At 44.8% G+C, this 13,330-nt stretch overlaps 1 protein-coding gene across 5 annotated transcripts in view; it reads right to left on the reverse strand.

Annotated features, from left to right (window-relative positions):
* PHRF1 (PHD and ring finger domains 1) overlaps positions 1-13,330 on the reverse strand; it is a 72,085-nt gene that overhangs the window by 12,686 nt on the left and 46,069 nt on the right. For all 5 annotated transcript variants that reach the window (XM_039536467.1, XM_039536465.1, XM_039536463.1 and 2 more), the window contains 5 exons: positions 12,558-12,687; positions 12,051-12,175; positions 10,053-10,240; positions 4,578-4,697; positions 1,259-1,413 (listed from right to left, as the gene is read on the reverse strand). In XM_039536467.1, coding sequence (XP_039392401.1) covers positions 1,259-1,413; positions 4,578-4,697; positions 10,053-10,240; positions 12,051-12,175; positions 12,558-12,687 — 718 coding nt within the window. The remainder of the gene's footprint in view (positions 1-1,258; positions 1,414-4,577; positions 4,698-10,052; positions 10,241-12,050; positions 12,176-12,557; positions 12,688-13,330) is intronic.

A 13,330-nucleotide genomic window follows, 5' to 3' on the forward strand; every position in this document is an offset into this window, starting at 1 on the left:
ATATAGATTTCACAGGGGGAGACCAGCATTTCTCAAATTGGGAGTTCTGACTCAAAAGGGAATTGTAGGGGCGGAAGGGGTTTGCAAGGTTATTTTAGAGGAGTCACAGTAGTGCCACCCTTACTTCTGCGCTGCCTTCAGAGCTGGGCGGCCAGAGAGCAGTGGCTGTTGGCTGGGTGCCCAGCTTTGAAGGCAGCGCCCTGCCAGCAGCAGCACGGAAGTAAGGCTGGTAATACCATACCATGCTACCCATACTCCTCTGCTGCTGCCCTCAGAGCTAGATGGCCAGAGTATGGCGGCTGCTTACTGAGGGCCCAGCTCTGCAGGCAGCCGTGCAGAAGTAAGGGACAATACTCTACCATACTATGTCATCCTTACTTCTGTGCTGCTGCTGGCAGAGGCTCTGCCTTCAGAGCTGGGCTCCCAGCCAGCAGCCACCGCTCTCCAGCAATGAAGGTAGCGTCACCACCAACAGCAGCACAGAAGTAAGGGTAGCAGTACCACAACACCCCCTACAACAACCTTGCGACCCTCCACACACATACACAACTCCTTTTTGGGTCAGGATCCCTACAATTACAACACTGAAATTTCAGATTTAAATAGCTGAAATTAATTTACGATTATTAAATTCCTATGACCATGAAATTGACCAAAATGGACTATGAATTTGGTAGGGCCCTGCTTATACAGGTGACAACCACCACCTCCCATTAAACCAGTTCTTCCAATGACCTTGTCACTATGCAATTAAAACAGAAGCATGGGTGTACATGTCAAAAACTTAGTATTTTAACTCTAGTTAGTACCTACTGCCCTGATCCCATAAACCAGGGGTTGACAACCTGTCAGAAGTGCTGTGCCGAGTCTTCATTTATTCACTCTGATTTAAGGTTTCACGTGCCAGTAATACATTTTAACGTTTTTAGAAGGTCTCTTTCTATAAGTCTTTAATATATAACTCAACTATTGCTGTATGTAAAGTAAATAAGGTTTTTAAAATGTTTAGGAAGCTTCATTTAAAATTAAATTAAAATGCAGAGCCCCCCAGACCGGTGGCCAGGACCCGGGCAGTGTGAGTGCCACTGAAAATCAGCTCGTGTGCCGCCTTCGGCACGTGTGCAATAGGTTGCCTATCCCTGCCGTAAACATTTATGTATATGCTCAAAGTTAAGCACATATGTAGTGTTTGCAGGATAGAAACCCATGTGACTAAATACCAAACAGTTAATTAAGAACTGAGAAGCCAAACCCTCACCTGCCCTCTTTGCTGTTAGTGAGCCATCTCTGTTGATGACCACATCAGACCCACTCATCATGAGGAGGCTCTGTCCAGACAGGATACTTCCCAACAGGTCAGGCGCAGGGGGAGCTTCGGTTTCTTGATCAGGAATCAAGACAGGCACACTTCTCCTGCATGTTACAGAAGGGTTACATTTTCCTTACCTTTACAGTGCTCTCAGACTATACAAATGGATTATATTACAATGAAACTAAGATCAGCTATCGGGGGCATGCAAAAGAATGGTGTACTCAGCCGGTACAGTTCCCTTTATAGGAGTTGGCTGCACAAAAGGCATTCAGCTTCTGCCTCCCTCTGCTGAGAGGTGGTCAAAATACCTACTCTCTGGACTGGTGCCATATAATGGCAAAGCGAGTGGTTATATCAGATACCTGCATGTCTTAGGTATGCTGTGCAGCATGAGATCAGAATTAAAGCCAAATGCCTTCAGCCACCACAGTGGCCATCTGAAATAACACTACTTGGGAGTGTCACTCAGTTGTTTGAAAACTACACATTTTTTTATAAAGACCTTATTAATTATTTTAAATAACCATAATGTGTCATTCAGAAGTTTACCATAAGCATATCTCCCATCATAGCTGGTCTGGTCTATCTCGGCCTTTCCTCCCCATTCCAGCAGTACTACCAGTTTACTTCTCAGCAGACCTAAATTACTATCTCAAAGAATTTACTTAAGTTATCTTAGTGGTTTATGGGATCCTATTGTAAAGGAACCGGAGTACATGATAAATTAAATCCAAGGGTCATATTAATGGGCTCAACTATAGACAATACTAGGCCCTCTCCCTGCATTACCTAACCATTAGGGAAATTACTTACCTATACTTTGTCTCCTCTGGAGACATCATTTTACTGGATGCCTACACTCTTGGGTCTTGTTTCTAAAACTTCCATAACTCTCAAGTATTATTGGCTCACTGAGGCACCAGTAGGCATATCTGAAGGACAGACCAAGTGCCAGTGCCTCAGTGCCTTTTGGGGCACTCCACATCAGTTCATGATGAGCACAAAGCAAACAACAGTCCAACCTTTAAAGTATTATTTATGCCAGAAGTATATGCCTATATGACAGAACCACCACATAGTGTAAAAATGTTTGCCTCCCAGCTCTGATGGGAAGATGAGCAGTAATTCAGTCAAGTGATGTCTTCAGAGATGCTGAATTACGGGTAAATAATTCTGCCTTCTGAACAAGAAGCTACCCCCCAAAGCCGTCCCACAGGATCACTGAGACTTCCCATAACCTCTTCCTCCAAATGAGAGGTGGGAAAGTGGAGAAAAATACCAAATAGCCAAGAGGCACAACCACATTATTCCTGAGATTATCTTGCTGGCAAAGCAAACAAGATAAACTAAAGACAGGCGGCCATGTAAACCCATCATACCACCAGGGCAGTGAGATGACAACCTGCAGATCCCTTATTTTTCCAGTGGGCAGGGTGTGTGTGTGTGTTTCCAGTCTTCCCTCACCCACACTCGCTTTCTCCTTGCCCTAGTGTTTTTTTAACTCTCCTTTTTCCTCTCACTCATACCCCTCATCTGTCTCAGGATTCTCTACATCCCATCCCCCACAGCCACCAACACCACTGTAATCCTGAAGCTCTCACTGCATTTCCTTCAGACAACTCCTCCATTCAACTGCAACAGAACGTCCCAGTTCCAGCATTCCATCCCTGTTTAGTTTATTAAAGAGATATTGTACCAAATATTCTGCTGCTTATTTGAACAGAGGAAAGCTGAATCATTGACTGCCCAGTACATATAAGCAGAGGTTGAAAGTGAACACTCATTCCTCAGTCTCCTTCTAAACTCTACCAAATGGCAGAGGAAACAGATTAGTCACCCAAATCATCTGCTAGTTTGCTGATCTCCTCCTCAGGTTATATGCAGCTTATTGCACCACATTGTGTAGAACCAGTTATGTGCCCCCTCTTCTGAAGGGGGGAGGGATAGCTCAGTGGTTTGAGCATTGGCCTGCTAAACCCAGGGTTGTGAGTTCAAGCCTTGAGGAGGCCACTTAGGGATCTGGGGCAAAAATTGGTCCTGCTAGTGAAGGAAGGGGGCTGGACTTGATGACCTTTCAAGGTCCCTTCCAGTTCTAGGAGATTGGTATATCTCCAGTTATTACCTTTAAGTGCAATATGAGGATCCTTTTTTGTGATGCACACTACTTCTCAGACACAATTTTTAATTGAAAGAGACTGCAGGGTTGCTCAGTGCTCCCAGACATATGTTTAAAGTGCAACATTTAAAGTAAAAAATGGCCAGACCATATCAGAACAAGAAGGGATAACTTCCAAATTTGAAATTTCAATATGTTAGTTAGATCTACTGAATGAGGAGCAAGCAAGGATGATATAAAAATGGGACAGAGTGAATCATGAGGAAAAAAATCCAAAGAAAGCATGTCAGAGTTCAAAGCACAACTCATTGTAACTACATTAATTGAACTGTTATTAGTGTAAACTGTGTTATGGTTAAGGCTATGTTTTAGTCACAGGTATTTTTAGTAAAAGTCATGGACTGGTCACAGGCAATAAACAAAAATTCTTGGCCTGTGGCGACCTGTCCATGACTTTTACTATATGCCCCTGACTAAAATGGGGGGTGTGGGCAGCTCAGGAGGGCGGCCCTGGGGGCCTGGCAGGTGCTGGGTGGGCACGGTAGGGGAACGCAGCAGGTGCATGTGGGAGAAAAGGGTTGGTGGGGCTGGGGCAAGCTCCCTACCCAGCTCCTGGGAAGCAACCCCAGCTCCTAGCTCCATGTGCTGCCTCCGCTCCACCCCAAGCCCCAGGTCTGCAGCTCCCATTGGCTGGGAACCATGGCCAATGGGAGCTGCTGGGGCAGTGCCAGCATGTGGAGCTAGGAGCTGAGGGAGGGGAGTTCCTGTCGCCCTTTTCGGGAGCCCCCCCGAGGTAAGCACTGCCCCACACTCCAACCCCCAGCCCTGAGCCCCCCCACACCCAAACTCCTGCTGCTGGGGGGCAGGGGAGGGCCCAAGATTACCCCAGCAGCAGCCAGCGCGCCTGGCCTGGGGGCTGCCCGAGCTGCTCAGGCGGCCCCCAGACCAGGTGCATCCATGACTTCCGTGACCTCCATGACAAACACGGAGCCTTGGTTATAGTTCCTTAGTAACTGCCCAAGAAGGGCCAAAATGTGCTCTGATTCTGGATACCCAGAAAAGCTCACTCAGTCTTATGACCCAGATTCCTTCTATAATGTCTGTTTTATACAATAAAAAAAAATAAGAATAATAATTTGTCTGCCTTACCCAGAAAGTCCCACAGAAACGGGTCTAGCCACAGGCCGATGAGATCTTAATGCAGACTGGGAAAGAATTCTCCTTTTGGCGCTCACAGGTGAAGCTGGGTTGGCTGGAATCTCTTCATTACTGCAGACACAAACACACACAAAGAGAAACAGTCAACTTAAAAACCCTTGTTTAAACAATTATCTACTCTTGACATCACAGCGAAGGCTAGTAGACCTGAAAGAACATAACCAAAATAAAGGGAGAAAACTTTTTTCCTAACGTTTTGCATACAATAGTTCTTTATACTTGTTTGTATGGTGTCTCAAACTGCAACAGGAAAGATTTTTTTTTTAAACATATAGGTAAACGTAACTATAAAAATTACAAAAGTTAGGGGGATATTAAATCTTTTCTAAAATATATTAGACTTCAAACAGGCAGTATCCCTGTAATGACAATGGTCAAATATGCTTTTCAATTTAAGATTAAGCTTTAAAAAGGGGTTTATTCATGAGATAAGTGACTCAGAAGTGGCATTTTGACATGATCTGGCGGGATTTCTTCTGATTCGAGGTTTAAAAATTGAAGGGAAATGGGAGAGAAGAAACCCATGTAACTCCACAGATTCATTGTACTTTTAGAGTTAAGGCACTGCATCATTATACACCCCAAAATTTGCTAACTACTTCTTAATCATAGAATCACAGAATTCAAGATCAGAAGGGACCATTATGATCATCTAGTCTGACCTCCTGCAAGATGCAGGCCACATAAGCCAATCCACCCACTCCTTAAGCGAGCGACCCCTGCCCCATGCTTCGGAGGAAGGCGAAAAACCTCCAGGGCCACTGCCAATCTACCCTGGAGGAAAATTCCTTCCTGACCCCAAATATGGCGGTCAGCTGAACCCCAAGCATGTGGGCAAGACTCTCCAGCTATACCCTCTGGAAAAAGGCTAACAATATCCTATCATTGACCCATTGTACTAATTACCAATGTGGCACTTAATTGACCTATTGACTAAGCCCGTTATCCTATCATACCATCCCCTCCATAAACTTATCCAGCTTAATCTTAAAGTCATGGAGGTCCTTCGCCCCCACTGTTTCCCTCGGTAGGCTGTTCCAGAATTGCACTCCTCTGATGGTTAGAAACCTTCGTCTAATTTCAAGCCTAAATTTCCTGACTATTTGTATCCATTTGTCCTCGTGTCCACATTAGCACTGAGCTGAAATAATTCCTCTCCTTCCCTGGTATTTATCCCTCTGATATATTTAAAGAGTGCAATCATATCTCCTCTTATCCTTCTTTTGGTTAAGGAAAACAAACCGAGCTCCTCAAGTCTCCTTTCATACGACAGGCTTTCCATTCCTCGGATCATTCTAGTGGCCCTTCTTTGTACCCGTTCCAGTTTGAGTTCATCCTTCTTAAACATGGGAGACCAAAACTGCACACAATACTCCAAATGAGGTCTCACCAACGCCTTATATAACGGGACTAGCACCTCCTTATCTCTACTAGAAATACCTCACCTAATGCATCCCAAGACCGCATTAGCTTTTTTAACGGCCACATCGCATTGCCTACTCATAGTCATCCTACGATCAACCAGGACTCCTAGGTCCTTCTCCTCCTCCGTTACTTCCAACTGGTGCGTCCCCAGCTTATAACTAAAGTTCTTGTTAGTCATCCCTAAATGCATAACCTTACACTTCTCACTATTGAATTTCATCCTGTTACTAATACACCAGTTTACAAGGTCATCCAAATCTCCCTGGAGGATATCCCGATCCTTTTCCGAATTGGCAATACCTCCCAACTTCGTGTCATCCGCAAACTTTATCAGCCCACTCCTACTTTTGGTTCCGAGGTCAGCGATAAATAGATTAAATAAAATCGGACCCAAAACCGAACCTTGAGGAACTCCACTGGTAACCCCCCTCCAACCCGACAGTTCACCCTTCAATACGACCCTCTGCAGTCTCCCCTTTAACCAGCTCCTTATCCACCTCTGGATTTTCATTTCGATCCCTATCTTTTCCAATTTAACCAGTAATTCCTCATGCGGTACCGTATCAAACGCCTTCCTGAAATCTAGATATATTAGATCCACCGCATTTCCCTTGTCTAAAAAAATCTGTTACTTTCTCAAAGAAGGAGATCAGGTTGGTTTGGCACGATCTACCTTTTGTAAAACCATGCTGGAATTTGTCCCAGTTGCCATTGGCCTCAAGGTCCGTAACCACTCTCTCCTTTAAAATTTTTTCCATGACTTTGCATACTACAGATGTTAAACTAACAGGCCTGTAGTTACCCGGGTCACTTTTTTTCCCCTTCTTGAATATAGGAACTATATTAGCTAATCTCCAGTCAAACGGTACAACCCCCGAGTTTAGAGATTTATTAAAAATCATCGCTAACGGGCTTGCAATTTCACTCGCCAATTCCCTTAATATTCTAGGATGAAGATTATCCGGGCCCCCCGATTTACTTCCGTTTAGCTGTTCAAGTTTGGCTTCTACCTCAGATACCGTAATGTCTACCCCCATATCTTCATTCCCGTCAGTCCCTCTACCACTATTCCTTAGCCCTTCATTAGCCTCATTAAAGACCGAGGCAAAATATTCGTTCAGCTATTGTGCCATGCCAAGATTATCCCTGATTTCCACTCCGTTTAAAGTTTTAAGCGGTCCCACTTCTTCCTTCTTGGTTTTCTTCCTATTTATGTGGCTAAAAAACCTTTTGCTATTGGTTTTAATCCCCTTCGCTAGGTCCATCTCCACCCGGCTCTTTGCCTTTCTCACTGCTTCCCTACACCCTCTTACCTCAATAAGGTAGGTTTCTTTGCTGATCCCTCCCATTTTCCACTCCTTGTACGCTTTCTGTTTTTTCTTAATCACCCCTCTAAGACGCTTGCTCATCCAGCTCGGTCTAAAACTGCTACCTACGAGCCGTTTTCCCTTTCTCGGGATACATGCCTCTGACAACTCCTGCAACTTCAACCTGAAGTAACCCCAGGCGTCATCTGCCTTTAAATCCCTAAATATGTTAGTCCAATCCACTTCCCTAACTAGTTGCCTTAATTTAGTAAAGTTAGCGCTTTTGAAGTCGTATACCTTAGTCTCAGATGCAATTTTGATTATCCTCCCATTTATTATGAAACAAATTAGCCATGATCACTTGAGCCAAGGTTGTCCCCTACAACTATTTCCTCCACAAGGTCCTCGTTACTCACCAAAATCAGATCTAAAATGGCATCCCCCCTCATCGGTTCAGCAACTACTTGATGAAGGAATTAATCAGCTATCACGTCTAGGAAAAGCTGAGCCCTATTATTATTACTAGCATTTGTTTCCCAATCTATATCAGGGAAGTTAAAGTCCCCCATGATCAAACAGTTCCTATTAGTATTTACCTCCTTAAAAACATTAAAGAGCTCTCTATCCATATCCAGGCTAGATCCCGGCGGTCTATAGCACACAATATTCTTAATAAAGAATATCACAGTCACTAGTTAGTTAAAAGAATCAGATTCTAAAGACACCTAAGTAGCTTCACACACAAATGACAAAAGTGACTAATGATTTTTGTATGCCCAACATGACACTTCTTAAAAAGGCCTAATTTTCAGAGGGTAGACATCCTCAGCAATTTCTGAAAATCAGGCCTCTCTAAAAAGTCTGAAATTGGGCACAACCACTAGTCATCTTTTGGTCTGTAGTTTTATATTACACCTCTACCCCACTATAACGTGGTCGTGGGGAGCCAAAAATCCCTACTGTGTTATAGCTGAAACCCCATTATATGGGGGGGCGAGGGGCGGCAGGGCTCCGACGGTGATTTAAAGAGCTCCGGGCTCCAGCCACTGCGGGGAACCCGGGCTCTTTAAATAGCCAGTGAGCCATGCTGCCGCAGCCCCGGGTTAGCAGCGGCAGGGCTCCAGCGGTGATTTAAAGAACTTCGGGCTCCAGCTGCTGCGGGGAGCCCAGACCCTTTAAAGCGCTGCCCGAGCCCTGCTGCCGCAGCCCCGGGGTAGCAGTAGCAAGGCTCCAGCAGTGATTTAAAGGGCCCAGGGCTCCCCGCAGCAGCCGGAGCCCCGGACCCTTTAAAGTGCCGCTGGAGCCCCGCTGCTACGGCGCTATACGCAAACCCGTATTATATCAGGTCGTGTTATAGCAGGGTAGAGGTGTACTGGTAAATATGACTAAGGCTAAGATTTTGTCACCATTATTTTTAGCAAAAGTCAGGGACAGGTCACGGACAACAAACAAAAATTCATGGAAGAATGTGACCTATCCCTGGGCTTGGCTACACTTGAGAGTTGCAGCGCTGGTGGAGGCTTTCCAGCGCTGCAACTTAGTAACTGTCCACACCTGCAAGGCACATCCAGCGCTGCAACTCCCTGGCTGCAGCGCTGGCTCAACACCTGGTCTGCTTGTGGTGTAGCGAGTGCAGCGCTGGTGATCCAGCGCTGCTCGTCAGGTGTGGACACACACCAGCGCTGTTATTGGCCTCCAGGGTATTAGCAGATATCCCAGAATGCTTTTAACTAAATTACTCTCTTTGTTTTGTTATGCAGCCTCTCTTTGTTTTGTTGTGAACTCGGAGCTCCGGGAGCTGCTTATCTAAAAAACAAAACACAGCTCCTGTTTGCTGTGATCAATCTGTACCTGACTGTGAACAATCAAATGAGATAACCCCTGTGAATGAGGCAGGCAGGGAGTGAGTGTTTGCTTGACAGAGAAGCAGAGGGGAGAAAGGGAGTCCGTTGGATGCAGGCTGTTTGCAGTTAAGAGTAAGGGGTCGGGAACATTTTCTGATTTTGCAAGGCAGGAAGCTAACACACAGTGTTGGCTCCAAAAATCCACTCTCTCTCTCTCTCTCCCCCGCTCCCTGTCACACTACACCCCACCCCACCCCACCTCTTTTGAAAAGCACATTGCTGCCACTTGAACGCTGGGATAGCTGCCCATAATGCATCGCTCCCAACAGCACTGCAAATGCTGCAAATGTGGCCACACACCAGCGCTGTTCCTACATAGCTGGATGACCAGCGCTGCAAACTCCCAGCGCTGCAACTCTCAAGAGTAGCCAAGCCCCCTGACTTTTACTAAAAATAACAGTGACAAAATGGTACTGACAGGGTGATGCGACCCCAAGCCTGAGCCCTGCTGCAGCGGTGGGGGGTGATCCAGCATCTGCCCCCCACAGCAGCTCAGAGGTGTGGGGGTCCCCTGCCACCCGACAGCTCCAGCTCCACTGACCCAGGACTGAAGCAGAAAACGTCACAGAGATCTCTGGAATTCACGGAATCTGTGACTTCCATGACCTCTGTGACATAATCTTAGCCTTAATTCTGACCTCCCTCCAAAAACATATATTTGAAATATTTAATTTTGAAGGCATCCAGATATTTAGTATTAAAATATTTTAACAGCATTAAAACACATCTGAGAAATGATCAGATCTGTGGTCTTGATCCCAAGATCTTACCTGTCATATGGGTCCAGTTCATAGGGATCTCCAAACACAGACAGAGAAGCTGCACCAATATCTGCTCTCATAAGGCCAAGTGAGGGTTCTATCGGTTTATATACAGAAGGGATTGAAGCTCCACGTACAGGTCTACCAAGGCCAAGAGTTCTTGCAATACGGGAGCGAGCAGTAACCTCATTTTTCACCTGGACAGGTGAAGAAAAAAAGTTGTTGACTACTATGCATTGTAAGACAGGCTTCTATCAACATCCAAATTAGCTACGAGTGCAAGGAGGGAAGAGGGGGTGATACCTGGCACTAAAAGCATGTGGCAGTTTACAAAAAAATATTTTACTTTGGTTTGGGGTGAAGTTTGCAGAGCAAGCAGGTTAAGAATGTGCGAGGCCTGCAGGTGTTGGGCATGAGTGTGCTCTGTGTTAGAGGCCCTAACTAAGATGTACTAGTGTACATCTGATATGGGGGAGGACTGCATTGTTTACTATTTTTATTTAGTGTATTATAGACAGTATAATGGAACTTGCATAGGTTGATGAGGGTAATTTTACATATCCACTCGGTAAGTTGCACCTAATTACATTAACTTGAGTGGTCATTTCCATTTCTGAAATACAATACCCCAACACAAGCGTCTGTCATTCAAAAGGGATGCTATCAAACCCCCCATTATCTCAACTACTCTAAAGACTGTGGCAAGGGAAAGTTGTAACTGTAGGTAATAACCACAATAACCACCATTAAAGCAGAGAATGACAAGCTGCAGCGCTGCAGTTGTGCCACTCTACTGCTTGCAGTGTAGACTTACCCATAAGTTTGATATGGATGCAAAAATTCCATAGCTTAATCAGGGGGCTTAGAAACAGAGGGCGATGGAGACTCACATTTCAAGTGAGCGTGGACTGGTGTCAAACAAGAGTGGCAGTTCATTGGCAAGAGAGCAGTGTGAAATCTGAAAGGTTCAGTTTATACAGTGAACCGTATGTTTAATTCCAGGGTTTGGCAGCAAGCCACGCAAATATGCTTAGAAGTTAGTTCAAGTAGACTAACTTCCCATTCTCCCATACTGCAGAAGAAGTGAAGAAACTCCTGTTTCCCAGGGATTTCAGTGGAAGAGTTAGGGGAAGAATGCTCAATCCTTAGCACTACTGGTCCAGATCAGAAACATGATGAAGCTCTTTTCATACAGTGCTACAGTAGGAACACTAGCACTCAACATTAAGCGGTCATGGGATAAGAGGGAAGGTCCTCTCATGGACTGGTAACTGGTTAAAAGATAAGAAACAAAGGGTAGGAATGAGTTTTCAGAATGGAGAGAGGTAAATAGTGGTGTTCCCCAGGGGTCTGTACTGGGACCAGTCCTATTCAACATATTCATAAATGATCTGGAAAAAGGGGTAAACAGTGAGGTGGCAAAATTTGCAGATCATACAAAACTACTCAAGAGATAGTTAAGTCCCAGGCAGACTGTGCCAGAGGATGTTGTGAAGGCCAAGACTATAACAGGATTCAAAAAAGAACTAAATAAATTAATGCAGGATAGGCCCATCAATAGCTATTAGCCAGGATGGGCGGGAATGGTGTCCCTAGCCTCTGTTTGCCAAAAGCTGGGAATGAGCGACAGGGGATGGATCACTTGATGATTACCTGTTCTGTTCATTCCCTCTGGGGCACTTGGCATTGGCCATTATCGGAAGACAGGATACTGGGCTAGATGGACCTTTGGTCTGACCCAGTACGGCCACTCTTATGTTCTAATTTTACTGAAGACAGTATTGAGTAGTAAATAGATGAAAAAAGCTCCTCTGTTAAGCATCATTCTCCTAGGACTATATTATATACATTGTACATAATTTGCCTGTATTCAAGTCATGCTTGCTGCCATTATGACAATGTATTTAGTGTGTGATGGCTTATAGCAGATTTACGGCGTTACACCAGAAAAATTAAAAGAATGGCAGAGATTCTTTTATACCAGCATAAACTAACATCTGAACTTACTCGTATCTTCTTCCCTTTTCTCCTCTTTACTCGACGCTTACGTCTCTTGATCCGTGTCCCTGAACTCTTTTTTCCAACAGAAGACTTTGTCTGAGTTCTTTTTTTGCCTGCTTTCTTCTTTCTACCTGAAGAGACAAGCATAGCAAAGTATTTGAATGAAGAGCAGAACTGTGTGTACACATACACACACACTAACCTGCAAAGTTTCCCTACAGACTACAAACAAGTTTACAAAAGAAAAAGCTGTGATGTGCTGCAAAGAATCCTAAACTGGAATTAAATAGTGCAGTTGGAAGGGTAGGGATATAAAAGCTCGGTTTCAGTGCGCCACTGTTTTTTTAACTAAATACAAGTTCTTTTTAAAAGCGTTAGAGTGATGTAATCATGCAGTACCATGGAGGCATGCAGACATATCTGCCGTACTGTTTTCAGTCTGTCTCATGCTTTGCTCGCTCAAACCTTTTACTTTGTAGACAAGGAATCCTGGAAGGGTTCTGATCCCCTTACCTGTTTTTCTTTTCTGCCTGGTTGGAGCCCGCGGTGTCAGAGGTCGCTGGTATACTGCTGTGCTTAGCCCTGCTGCAACTGCCTCAATTGTTTCATCAAGAAGAGAAGACATCAGATACCTTGGCACATGCTGCATTTCAGAACAAGAAATCACGTAAGTTATACATACCATAAAATGAGCAACAAAAGTTTGAGATAGTTTTGTTGCACTTGTTTAAAAAGGGATTTGTGATCCAGCACCAAAGTTCGTTTTTCCCCGACCATCATGAATCAGGCTGTCAACAAGAAATGGTTCACCTTTAAAATTAAGTCACTTGTGTCACCAGCACATGCTGCATCTCAAGTGAAAACTGCCATGGCTTTTTAAATCTACCTCAATGTTTGAAGCCAGGGACATTTTTACTCCAATGCTTTATTCTAGTGGGAGAATATCACATCCACTGTCACCGTGAAACTTCCCCAAACCCACACAACTGTCCACTGGCTTCTCCCAAAGCAGGACTAATCCATACTGACCAAAAATGAAAGCAAAGTCAAGGCAGCGTGGAGCCCGAGATCTTAGCTTCCTCACTTTTCAGGCTACATTTTCCCCTTAAAACCCCACAGACACACCAAAGGCAGCAAATCTCAACACCAACATCCTGGAGCTGAGCTTAAGGATAAGAGAGACTCCTCGTCAATGTCACTTCCTCACAATAAGCAGGAACTACTATTTCATGGCTCAAGTCCCTTTTCCCTTGCACAAAATGTGTGTACCCACCTCCAAGATCCAG

The sequence above is a fragment of the Mauremys reevesii genome, linkage group 4 (assembly GCF_016161935.1).
Source record: "Mauremys reevesii isolate NIE-2019 linkage group 4, ASM1616193v1, whole genome shotgun sequence".
Taxonomy (NCBI): Eukaryota; Metazoa; Chordata; order Testudines; family Geoemydidae; genus Mauremys; species Mauremys reevesii.